General features: G+C 37.4%; 1 protein-coding gene across 2 annotated transcripts in view; it reads left to right on the top strand.

Annotated features, from left to right (window-relative positions):
- KLHL2 (kelch like family member 2) overlaps window positions 1-13,819 on the top strand; it is a 107,532-nt gene that overhangs the window by 75,870 nt on the left and 17,843 nt on the right. For both annotated transcript variants that reach the window (XM_047717737.1, XM_047717738.1), the window contains 2 exons: window positions 4,172-4,288; window positions 5,505-5,654. In XM_047717737.1, the coding sequence (XP_047573693.1) occupies window positions 4,172-4,288; window positions 5,505-5,654 (267 nt within the window). The remainder of the gene's footprint in view (window positions 1-4,171; window positions 4,289-5,504; window positions 5,655-13,819) is intronic.

Below are 13,819 nucleotides of genomic sequence, written 5' to 3'. Positions count from 1 at the left end.
TGTCTGCAGATTACTGTTTCTTCTTCATAGGAGGTTCCCTGAATTGCTAAACATTAGAGTTTTGTCCTTGACCCCCACAGCAATAACTGGTACACATTAAGCTGTTTGAAACAAGTCTTTTGGGTGCTCAGTTTCTTCCCAAAGCTAGATGTCTGTAAAAAATTGTGATCTAAGTAATTTCACTGTCACATGAGTTGAAAGAAGATACCAGGGATAACAAAGTAATAGCTTGTCCTGGATTGAACATTCTTTGTAATAAAAAAAAAAAAAAATTAAAAAAAAAGATTTTATTTGTTTGAGAGAGAGCATGAGAGCAGGGGGGAAGGGCAGAGGGAGATGGAGAAGCAGACTCCTTGCTGAGCAAGGAGCCCAATGCAGGACTTGATCCCAGGACCCTGGGATCATGATCTGAGCCAAAGGCAGATGCTTAGCTGACTAAGCTACCCAGATGCCCTAGACTGAACATTCTTGATCATACTCTTCCTTTAGACTACTCTCCTGCTACTCATACCCCACCCCTACCAGTGCTTCCCTTCTCCCTTCGAGAGTGCTGTGCACCTGCTTTGTCTGGCTGTAGCCTCCCTTTCTCCACATTTTGAATTGCCTTTGTCAGCCACCTGAACCTTTTTTTTTTTTTTTTTTTTTAAGATTTATTTATTTGAGAGAGGGAGAGAGAGCATGAGCAGGAGGGGCAGAGGGAGAGGGAGAGACGATCTCAAGCAAATTCTGTGCTGATGAAGCCTGACGTGGGGCTTGATCTCACAACCCTGAGATCATGACCTGAAATCTAAGAGTTGGCTGCTTAACTGACTGAACCACCCAGACGCCCCTGACTTTCTCTTCTACCCTTAGGGTTTTATTCTTTGGGTCGGTGTTATTTTTCTGTGGGAATCAGGGCACAAAAGCTTGTGAACACACTGAGTTCAGAGAAACGAAACTTTTTTTCCTTTTTGTTCTTTGCATTTAAAGTTATATGAAATTTAGCTTTTATTCTTCGAAGATATCCATCCTGCCTAGCCATAAAAAGACACATTTACTGTTATATTTACTATAAGAATATGCAAAAAGTGCTTGTTACATGTATAATCTTAGCACTTTAGAATTATAAAGAAGAAGAAGACATTACTAGTCATATTAACAGACATTTATTGAGTGCCTACTGAGTACCAGACATTGCCATAGCATCACAGATACGGAAATACTAACAAAATAGAAATCTTTACTCCACAGACTAGAGGGACATACAGCAGGGTAAATAAATGATTGTGGAATGCTGTAGAGGGTACTCTAGGAGCATTTAATCATTCCTGGTACGGATGGCAGTTCAGCCTGTCTCACACGTAGGACCCAAGTTCTAAAAAATAAGTATGCATTTGCTGGGGAAGTCCAGGTGGGTGGGAATGGGAAGGGCATTCCAGGTAGAGGTAGAATACGTAAATGTAAAGAAGGTGAGAAAGAATAACTTGCATTATGTTGGTTCTATATAGTTAGAGTTTAGAATATGTTTGGCAGAGTGGTACGAGATAAGATGGGAAGATGACATAAAATAATCTTCTCAGCCGTATTAAAGAACCTTGACTTCATCCTAGTGATGGAGAATCTTTAAAGGGTTTTAAGTGGTAGGAGAATAAAATCATGATAATACCTACATGATAGAAATGTCATGAAAGCTGTTCTGAATTTCTCTTGCTGCATAACAAGCCACCCCAAAGTGTAGTGACACAAAACAATAACCATTTTATTATACTCAAAATTCTGTGGGCAGAATTCATTCAGGGCATTTTGGGACAGCTTATCTCTGCTCAGTAGTATCTGGGGCTTCTGCTGGCTTGGCCTGAATGTCTGGAGATATCAGCATGATACCAGATGAGCCATCCTGGAGCTTCAGTCTGTTTGCACGTGGTATCTTATATCTCCAGAATTTCCACAGTGGCTCCTTCATTCACTTCTCTGGCTTCTGGGCTAGAGTTTGGTTGGTATCTCCCTCCACCTCTGTCCTCTTCCCCCAGGCCCCTCCTTGCACTCCCTCTGTGTGGCTAGTTTGGGTTCCTCGTCACGTGGTAATCTCAAGTAATGAGTCTTCTTGCATGACATCTGTCTTCCCCCAAATGAGCATTTCAAGAGACCCGAGTGAAAACTGAAAAGCTTTAGAAATCACTCAGCACTGCTTCTTTGTTTGTTTGTTTGTTTGTTTGTTTGTTTGTTTCTTTCTTTCTTTATTTATTTATTTATTTATTTATTTATTTATTTTTTGTTATACAGGGCCAACTTAGATTCCCCGTGGCAGGTTTCATAAGGTGTGGATACTCAGAGATGTGGTTTATTAGGGGACTGTTTTGGAGGCCAGCTGTCACAGAGGTGGTGTGCTAAATGAACCAAAAGTAGGGTGAGGGTCAGATAGGAGGATGTTGAAGTCATACCAGTGAGCAATAGGATCTGATGTAGGATGGTTGAAACAGGTGGAGGAGAGCAAGCAGAGCTGAGAAATAGTAGATAGAATTGACAAGATTCTTTTTATTTCTAGCACCCAATACCTAGAGGTACTTGGTAGGTACTTGCTGACCAAATGAATTAAAGAGCCATGTTAATTATATTGTAAATCATTTTTAGTTTCTTGCTCTATTTCTGTATCAACAGAAGTTTTTTTGTTTCCAATAATCCACTTACCTATCATCAGGTATTTTCTACAAGCCTTTAAAAATTACTGGGTTATATATTCATTGGCCTGGAGGGAAATTATATATGCAAATATGGGCTTCATATTAGCCTATTAGCTTTCTCATAGGTACATGTTGTTAAGTTGTAATGCCCTTGTTATTTCTTTTTTTAAGAAAATTCAAAAATATTAGATTTTAATACATTCCATTGTGAGAAAAGTTGTGTTCATCTATTCTGCACACCCTTGATTTAGAAGTGTACCATTAACATTTATGTGTAAACCTATAGAAAAAGCCCCCAAAATAGTTGTTTATAAGGGCATGTGATTTTCATTCCACAGAATCACTTAGCTTTATTATTTTGGGTGCTTTATTCCAAAGAGACTTGAGATTTAAATCTAGGTAAGTAGAACCAAATTCAAATTAGGAAGGTTATCAACAGTGAATTAGATCGTGTATCATCAGATTTATCACAGTAACCATTTAAGTTCAAGAATATTAGATAATGTATTTGGTGAAACTCTTCGTAAATAGCAAATGAAAAATACTTAATATGTAAAAGTACTAAAGATACTTACTCAATTAAAAGTAGAACTACTGTATCATCCATCAATTCCACTTCTGCCTATATCCGAAGGAAATGAAAACAGAATCTTGAAGAGACATCTACACTCCCATGTGCATTGGTTTGTTGCAGCATTATTCACAAGAACCAAAATATAGAAACAACCTAGTGTCCATCAGTGGATAAATGGATAAAGAAGATCTCTCTCTCACACACACACACACGCGTGCACACACACAGACACACACTGGAATATTATTCAGTCACGAGAAAGGAAATAACTGCCATTTGTGACAACACGTGTGGACCTTGAAGGCATTTGCTAAGTGAAAGAAGTCAGAAAAAAAGACAAATGCTATATATCACTTATATGTGGAATCTAAATAAACTGAACTCATAGAAACAAAGTGCAGTGGTGGTTATGTGGGGTTGGGGATGGGAGAAATGAGATGTTGGTGAAAGGGTACAAACTTCTGGTTGTAAGATGAGTAGGTTCTCGGGAATGTATAGTATGGTGATTATAGTTAACAAAACTGTATTATATACTTGAAAGTGGCTAAGAGAGTAGATCTTAAATGTTCTCACCACAAAAAAGAAGTGGTAATTATGTGACATGATGAAGGTATTAGCTAAGGCTATGATGGTTATCATTTTGCAATGTATAAATATATCAGATGAACATCTTAAACTTACACAGTGTTATCTGTTGATTATACTCAGTGAAGCTGGAAAAAAGTAAAGTAATTACTAAATACCAAATTAAAAGAAAGAAATAGACTGAATAACTTTTTTAGTACAGCACAGGTCAAGATTTTGAAAAATTTGAGCTATGTGTTAAACTTGGATGTCTTAGCAGGAACTGAATAAAATGTAGTCTCATCATACTTCATTCACATGCCTTGGTCCATAACTCATTACTTATTTTTCTTTTCCCCGTATTTTCTGCAAGGTATTTGAAGCAGTAATAGCTTGGGTAAACCATGACAAAGATGTAAGGCAAGAATTTATGGCTCGGCTGATGGAACATGTGCGGTTACCTTTGCTTCCTCGGGAATATTTAGTTCAGGTAAAAGCATATGCAAAACACATGAATACACACGGCACTTTGTCATGGGTAGCACTATGTCCCTGGGCTGACAGCGTGTAGATGCCTGTTACACAGTGGTAAGACCTGTAGAATACAGATCCACAGGGCACAGGACAGAGGACAGTAAAGGCACCTGCAGTCCTTGGCAGCTGTTCCTCTTTGGCCACTCCCCATTCTTGGAAATTGTGCTTCCCCCAATTTTTGATGTGGGCAAGCAAATACTAGAGCTTATCCAGGCAGTATTGATGGTCATTTACACATAAATAAATGCACCTGTGCCTCTGTGTCCCTGCTCTGTATCTTCTTTGCTTTCCTTTTGAGCTTCTTCTGATGGCCCTGCAGAAATGGAATTTTGACATTTGACCCAAATACTATTTAATTCTACATCATAGTTTTACAGTGGCATGTATTTGGTTTTGGTCTTTATTGCTAATCTGAGGAAACCTAGGTTATTTGAAATAAGTAGAAATAAATGGATTTTAGTAGTCTATGAGAATTTTTTTATTATTAGCATCCTGCTCTGAACATTTCAACATTTTTATAATTGAAACCATTTAAGGAAACGTTCTTTATTAAGAGATTCAGTTGGAGCATTTTAGGATTTCTTGAAGCCTCATTATTTTTTGTGATCTGCATAGTCATTGACAATCTACTGTTAAGAAAATGAATGGAAAAATCTGTTTTGCATGTGAGGTCAGGAATAGCCAGGACAAGATTTGTTTGTGGTGTAGGCATGTTGTTATAGGTATTTTGAATCATTCTCTTATTTTATTTGCCTTTTTGTGTTTGAAAAATGTCTTTATTAGTATTGCCTACTCCACCTGAAGAACTCATTATCTAAATGTTTTTCTTACTCTTTGGCTTGATGTTTAAAGATAATAGGTGAATATACACAGAAAAAGAAAAAGATATAGATGGATATAGTATTACCTAAAGATTATTCTAGAGCTGATGTCGAGGTATTTAATTTTGATTGTCATTCTTTATTACTTACATGTGTTTTTCTCTGCAGACCAGATATTGAGCATTTTTTGGCTTCATTTATTTTTCTCTTAGTGATTTTCAATGTAAGGAAAAGACTGAACCAGAGAGGATAGTTACTCCTTTTTTTGCCTCTTCTTTATTTCATTTCTTTGCCAGTTTTATCATGAAATAGTTGTCCCCATCATGGGATATGTCTTATTTCTTCTTACAGAGGGTTGAAGAGGAAGCATTGGTCAAGAATAGCAGTGCTTGCAAAGATTACCTCATTGAGGCTATGAAGTATCATTTGCTGCCAACAGAGCAGCGTATATTAATGAAGAGTGTCCGGACCCGACTGAGGACACCCATGAACCTTCCCAAAGTAGGATCTATTGTTCGCACTTGTTACTACTTCACCTGAAGGGCCCATAGTGAGGCTGTTAATGTTTTTATTCATCTGAATTTCCACGTGCCTGAGAATTCATTGTAGTGTCTATAATTCAGCTTCTCTGTTGGGTTTGTATGTGGAGGGTGGGGATTGTTTGGTTCATTTAATCTTTATAAACCACATGATGTCACTGTTCTGGAACAAAAAGCAACTGATTTTTGTCTCTTCTGAGTTTTATTAGCTTTAGTTACAGTAGAAAGGAAAATCAGAGAAGGTAGAAAGATTTGTCTGTAAGCTATTTAGGTAATAACTGAATTTTTTTTTTTTGGTCTGTAATTTGTAATTTTTTTTTTTTTTTTTTTGTCTGTAATTTGTCTGTAAGCTGTTTAGGTAATAACTGAAAACTGAGCAGTTTCACAGAATTACATACTAGAGTTAAGGCTGATGAACAGCTTGTTCAGTTCGTTTTCTTCCTCTCCCTGTTGTATGCTGTCTGATGGTTCACTCACACATCATCTGTAGTCATTTCAGTGTAGGTCTCCCCTCTATTGTCCCAGATCGCCAGTGTTCACCTTTCCCTTGTGTGAGAGTTCATATTCTACCTTTATCTTTTTAGTTGAAGCCATTTATGTTTTACTGATTTAATTTTCCTGACAGAATAACCCCACATTTCTGTCTCTGTTTGCAATTTCTTGTGCCCTTTTTCCATCTTCACAGTACTAGAAAACCAGCACTTTATGCATCATTTTGTATGGTCTAATCAGAATGATCCATAATATAATGCTTTTATTTATGTATTTATTTTTAGCTCTTATATGAGTGTGGAGCAATGATAGATTAAGAAATAAGAGTTAATCTGTTACCCATTGTTTTCTTACATCATCTTTAGTTACCACTCTATCCTTTTCATTAAATTATGTCTTTTAAATTCTTTCACTTAATGCTCTAACTTAGTGTTCTTTTCAAGTTTTATTTTTGGAGTGTACATTTTTAATTTCTTCAAATCTGTGTTGGCATTGTTTTTCTGTTCTGCCCACTGTTAATACCAGTTCTCAATTTAGAACCAACTGTGTATTTTGCGAGTATGCTATTTACTCCTTCTTCTAGATCATTAGTAAATATTTTAATTTAGAATGGACCTCACTGCTCTTCCTGGTGACACCTTGCTAGAAATACCCACTCACTGACAAGGTCCATTTGCAGAAAATTTCAGTCCATAGGATTATGTTTATTATCTAAGCCAAAAATAAGTAATTTGGCCTGTAACATCCAGTGAGATTCAGGATCAAATAGATTCAAATTTGGCATGACTTTTTTTTTTTTTAAACATCCCTCTGCGTGTTACTCATTTTGTTGTCTCCTAGAGGTTCAGAAGCTTTTCTCAAAATACTCTAAATTTTTGCTCAGAGTTATTATCACTTAAAAGGTATTTACAAGGCATTCACTTCCTACCCTGTTTTGAAAATTGGTATTTGCCGTTTTTAAATTTTCTGATCTCTCCTCAGTTCTCCAAGATTTTTCAAAAATAATTGTAAGTGGCTCAGTAAGTACATTAGCTAGTTCCCTTAACACTTTAGTATGCATGCCATCCGGGTCTGCTGATTTTATAAATGTTTACATTTTCCAAGTACCCTTTTACCTGCTTTTATAAATAGCCATCTTTATAAGTCTACATCACTTCATATTTGTCCATATTATTTGGTGTCAGTTTTTGTTCTTAAAAAAAAAAAAAAGGATTTATAAAAAGTGTTCATAGTCCTAGCCCATTTAAATTATCATTTCTTTTTATGCTAGTTTTTTCAGCATTCTTCTGAGCAGCTTTGTTTTATTTTAATACTTTTTAAAATATTCCATATTTGTAAAAGTTCTCTTCTTCTGGCATCTTTAGCTTTGCTGTCTTTAACTATTCTGCAATGACCTTTAGAGTGAAAACTAACTCTCTTCCAATTTCTGGAATAAACACGTCACTTTTGGAAACTTTCTGAAGCGTTCTTGGTAAAATCCCATCAAGTATTTTATTTTCTCTTTTGTAGAGTTGAGATCATCTGTTCAGTTACATTGTTTCTGGGCTTTTCTGGTTGTGGCTTTGGAGTGGCCCTTCCAGCTCTCTTAATACTTGTGATTTCTCAGCTCTTTACCTTTTATACTATCCATCAAGGTTCTTATTCATTCTGCTGTCTCAGGTGGCTGGGGGCGGGGGACAACAGACATGGCAGATGGCAGTATGCTCCACTGTTGCTTAGACTTTGCATAAATTTATCTAGGCTCTTCTTGAGCAAGATGTCAGAGGAGTAGGAGACTGAAATATCATTAGGTCCCAGGAGTTCAGCTAGATAGTTATCAAACCATTCTGAACCCCTACAAACTCAACAGGAGATAGAAGAGAGGAATAGCTGTAATTCTAGGAACAAAAAATTGACCACTTTCTGGAAGGTAGGATGTGCAGAGAAGTGAATCCAAAGAGTTGGGAAGATAGTCCACAGGAGAGGGGCTAGCTCCTGGCAAGCAGTGGAGCAGTGGAGCACAAAATCGGAATTTTTAGAAGTCGTCTCCACTGAGGGACATTGCTCAAGAGGCTAAGCGGCAGTGGAGCTCTCGCGGGGACAGTGTGGTCTCAGGATTCATGGGGTCACATAAAGACCGGGGCTGTCTGAGTGTGTCAGAGCTGCCAGGTATTGGAGTAGGGAAGCCCGACTACAGAAACAGAACAGAGGAGTGAGCTCTCAGCTCAAGGTCAACCTTACACCATGATCCAGGGCACAGTTGGACCACTGCTCTTTGAGCAGGGACCCCACCTTCCTCTTCTGGGAGGAGCGGTGCAGGAGCGTGAGGCAGGAATCTGCTGGGTTTGGAGACTCCAAATGGGACCATGCACCAGAGATAGAAGGGCTCAGTCACAGGCTGGGTGAGCACAGATCGTGGCTAGAGACCAGGGAGACAGGAGTGATTGACTCCTTTTCTCTGAGGGCACACTGAGGAGTGGGGCCCTGAGCTCTCCACTTCTACAGGGCTGGAGATTGGGAGGCCACCATTTCTATTCCCATCCTCCAAATCTCTACAGGAAGTGTTCAGGGAACAAAAGCTACTGAGAGCAAACCGGAGCAGTTTACTTAGCCTGGCCCTTGGGAAGGGCAGTGAAATTCTGCCTCGGGCAGAGACATTTGAGAATCACTGCAACAGGTCCCTCCCACAGAAGATCAGCAAGAACATCCAGCCAAGATCAAGTTCACTGATCAACAAGAACTGAGGAATTCTGGAGAACTCCCCTCCAGAGCTAGGGGAAAGCAACACCTAGAATTCATGGCTTTATCCCTATGATCCTTTAGTCTTGCAAAGTTAATTTTTTTTTATTTTATTTTTTTCTTATTCTATTTTTTTAACTTTTCTTTTTTCCTCTTTTGAGGTATTTTAACTCTTTTATTTTAACAATAACTTTTTAAAAAAACTTTTAAAATTTTCATTGTTATAGTCATATTTTATTCCTTCATTGTATTTAACATTTTTTGTGTACATATAGGCTTTTTTTCTTTAAAATTTTGGGCTACAAGTTCTTCTAGTAGATCAAAATGTACCCTAAATCTAGCACATGGCTTTGTTCTAGTCTCCAGCCTGATCACATTCTCTTCCCATTTTTTTTTCCTTTTTCCAGCCAACTTAACAATTCCTTTTTAAGAATCTTTTTTTATGATTTTTTTTACATATATATATATATATTTTATTTCTTTTCAGTGTTCCAGAATTCCTTGTTTATGCACCATATCCAGTGCTCCATGCAGTACTTTGTAATTTTCATCTTTACAGTCATATTCCATCCCATTATTGTGTTTATCCTTATTTTTGGATATATATAAGTCTTCCTTTCCTTAAAATTTTGGGAGCTAGTTTCTTCTAAGACACCAGAATACATCCAAGATCAAGTGGGTGGCTCTGTTCTATTCACTAGTCCAATATATAAATTTTGTTAATTTTGTATTTTTTTCCCCTTATTTCTCCCCTCTGGTTTCAGGTCTCTTCTGATTTGGTTAGTGTATATTTTTCTGGGGTCCTTGCCACCCTTTTAGTATTTTACTATCTCATTCATATACTCTTATCTGGATAAAATGACAAGGTGGAAAAACTCACCACAAAAAAAAAAGAACAAGAGGTAGTACTGACAGCTAGGAACCTAATCAATACAGACATTGGTAATATGTCAGAACTAGAGTTCAGAATGATGATTATCAGTGTGCCAGCTGGGCTTGAAAAAGGCATGGAAGATATTAGTGAATCCCTTTCTGGAGAAATAAAATCCCTTTCTGGAGAAATAAAAGAACTAAAATCTAACCAAGTTGAAATAAAAAAAGCTAATAATGAGGTGCAATAAAAAAATGGAAACTCTTACTGCTAGGATAAATGAGGCAGAAGAGAGAATTAGTGATATAGAAGACCAAATGATGGAGAATAAAGAAGCTGAGGAAAAGAGAAACAACTACTTGACCACGCGGGGAGAATTTGAGAGATAAGTGATACCATAAGTTGAAACAACATTAGAATAATTGGGATCCCAAAAGAAGAAGGAAGAGAAAGAGAGGCAGAAGTTATATTGCAGCAAATTACAGTAGAGAATTTCCCTAATATGGCAAAGGGAACAAGCATCAAAATCCAGGAGGCATAGGAACCCCACTCAAAATCAGTAAAAATAGGTCCACACCTCACCATCTAATAGTAAAACTTGTAAGTCTTAGTGACAAAGAGAAAATTCTGAAAGCAGCTGGGGACAAGAAGTCTGTAACATACAATGGTAGAAATATTAGATTGGCAGCAGACTTATCAACAGAGACCTGGCAGGCCAGAAAGAACTGGCATGATATATTCAGAGCAGTAAATGAGAAAAATACGCAGCCAAGAATACTATATCCAGCCAGGCTATCATTGAAAATAGGAGAGAGAAAAAGCTTCCAGGACAAACAAAAATTAAAAGAATTTGCAAACACCAACCAGCCCTACAGGAAATATTGAAAGGGGTCCTCTAAGCAAAGAGAGAGCCTAAAAGTAGTAGACCAGAAAGGAACAGAAACAATAAATAGTAACAGTCACCTTACAGGCAATACAATGGCACTAAATTCATCTCTTTCAATAGTTACCCTGAATGTAAATGGGCTAAATGCCCCAGTCAAAAGACACGGTAAAAAAACAAGACCGATTGATATGCTGTCTACAAGAAACTCATTTTAGACCCAAAGACACCTCCAGATTTAAAGTGAGGAAAACAGTATACCATGCTAATGGACATCAGAAGAAAGCTGGGGTGGCAATCTTTATATCAGATAAATAAGATTTTAAGCCAAAGACTGTAATAAGAGATAAGGAAGGACACTATATTTTACTTAAAGGGTCTGTCCAACAAGATCTAACAGTTGTAAATATTTATGCTCCTAACATGGGAGCAGCCAACTATATAAACAAATTAATAACAAAATGAAAGAAACACATTGACAATAATACAATAATAGTATGGGACTTTATGCCCTCCCCCCCACTGAAATGAACAGATCATCTAAGCAAAAGATCAACAAGGAAATAAGGGCTTTAAATGACACACTGGACCAGATGGACATCACAGATATATTCAGAACATTCCATCCCAAAGCAACAGAATACACATTCTTCTATAGTGCACATGGAACATTCTCCAGAATAGATCACATCCTGGGTCACAAATCAGGTCTCAACCGGTACCAAAAGACTGAAATCAATCCCTGCACATTTTCAGACCACAATGCTCTGAAGCTAGAACTCAGTCACAAGAGGAAAGTTGGAAAGAACTCAAATACATGGCGGTTATAGAACATCCTACTAAAGAATGAATGGGTCAACCAGGAAATTAAAGAAGAATTGAAAAAATTCGTGGAAACAAATGAAAATGAACAGACAACTGTTCAAAATCTTTGGGGCATAGCAAAGGCGGTCCTGAGAGGAAAGTATATAGCGATGCAAGCCTTTGTCAAGAAACAAGAATGGTCTAAAGTACACAACCTAACCCTACACCTAAAGAAGCTGGAGGAAGAACAGTAAAGAAAGCCTAAATCCAGCAGGAGAAGAGAAATAAAAAAGATCAGAGTAGAAATCAACAAAATAGAAACCAAAAGAAGAGTAGACCAAATAAATGAAAAAGTAGGAGCTGGTTCGTTGAAAGAATTAATATGATTGATAAACCCTGGTCAGACTTACCAAAAAGAAAAGAGAAAGGACCAAAATAAATACAATCATGAATGAAAGAGGAGCGATCACAACCAACACCAAAGAAATACAAACAATTATAGAACATATGAGCAACTATACGCCAGCAGATTTGACAATCTGGAAGAAATGGATGCATTCCTGGAGACATAAACTACTAAAACTGAACCAGGAAGAAATAGAAAACCTGAACAGACCCATAACCAGTAAGGAGATTGAAACAGTCATTAAAAATCTCCCAACATCAAGAGCCCAAGGCCAGACGGCTTCCCAGAGGATTTCTGCCAAACATTTAAAGAAGAATTAATTACCTATTCTCCTGAAACTGTACCAAAAAATAGAAATGGAAGGAAAACTTCCAAACTCATTATAAGGCCAGCATTACCTTGATCCCAAAACCAGATGAAGTCTCCATCAAAAAGGAGAATTACAGACCAATATCTTTGATGAACACGGATGCAAAAATTCTCACCAAAATACCAGCCAATAAGATCCAACAGTACATTAAAAGGATTATTCACCACGGCCCAAGTAGGATTTATTCCTGGGCTACAAGTTTGGTTCAACATCTACAAATCAATCAATGTGATACAACACATTAATAAAAGAAAGAACAAGAACCATATGATACTCTCAATAGACGCTGAAAAAGCATTTGACAAAATACAGCATCCTTTCTTGATCAAAACTCTTCAAAGTGTAGGGATAGAGGGTACATACCTCAATATCATCAAAGCTATCTATGAAAAACACACAGTGAATATCATTCTCAATGGGGAAAAACTGAGAGCTTTTCCCCTAAGGTCAGGAACAGGGCAGGGATGTCCACTATCACCACTGCTATTCAGCATAGTACTAGAAGTTCTAGCCTTAGCAGTCAAACAACAAAAAAAATAAAAGGCATCTGAATTGACAAAGAAGAACTCAAACTCTCACTCTTTGCAGATGATATGATACTTTATGTGGAAAATCCAAAAGACTCCACTCCAAAACTGCTAGAACTCATACAGGAATTGAGTAATGTGTCGGGATATAAAATCAATGTACAGAAATCAGTTGCATTTCTATACACGGACAGCAAGACAGAAGAAAGAGAAATTAAGGAGTTGATCCCATTTACAATTGCACCCAAAACCATAAGATACCTAGGAATAAAACTAACCAAAGAGGCAAAGAATCTGTACTCAGAAAAATATAAAGTACTCATGAAAGAGAGTGAGGAAGACACAAAGAAATGGAAAAACATTCCATTCTTATGGATTGGAAGAATAAATTTTGTGAAAATGTCTGTGCTTCCTTCAGCAATCTACACATTTAATGCAATCCCTATCAAAATACCATCCATTTTTTTCAAAGAAATGGAACAAATAATCCTAAAATTTATATGGAACCAGAAAAGACCCCGAATAGCCAGAGGAATGTTGAAAAAGAAAGCCAGAGTTGGTGGCATCACAATTCCAGACTTGAAGCTCTATTACAAAGCTGTAATCATCAAGATAGTATGGTACTGGCACAAAAACAGACACCTAGATCAATGGAACAGAATAGAGAGCCCAGAATGGACCCTCAACTCTATGGTCAACTAATCTTTGACAAAGCATGAAAGAATGTCCAATAGAAAAAAAGACAGTCTCTTCAACAAATGGTTTTGGGAAAACTGGACAGTCACCTGCAGAAGAATGAAACTGGACCATTTCCTTGCACCACACAAAAATAGACTCAAAATGGATGAAAGACAGGAGTGAGACAGGAATCCATCAAAATTCTTGAGGAGAACACAGGCAGCAACCTCTTCGACCTCAGTTGCAGCAATTTCTTCCTAGAAACATTGCCAAGGCAAGGGAAGCAAGGGCAAAAATGAACTATTGGGACTTCATCCAGATCAAAAGCTTTTGCACAGCAAAGGAAACATTTAACAAAACCAAAAGTAGCTGACAGAA

This window comes from Lutra lutra, chromosome 2, assembly GCF_902655055.1.
Source record: "Lutra lutra chromosome 2, mLutLut1.2, whole genome shotgun sequence".
Lineage (NCBI taxonomy): Eukaryota > Metazoa > Chordata > Mammalia > Carnivora > Mustelidae > Lutra > Lutra lutra.
Note: the sequence above shows the minus strand (reverse complement) of the source record. Positions and strands in the feature narration are given on the sequence as shown.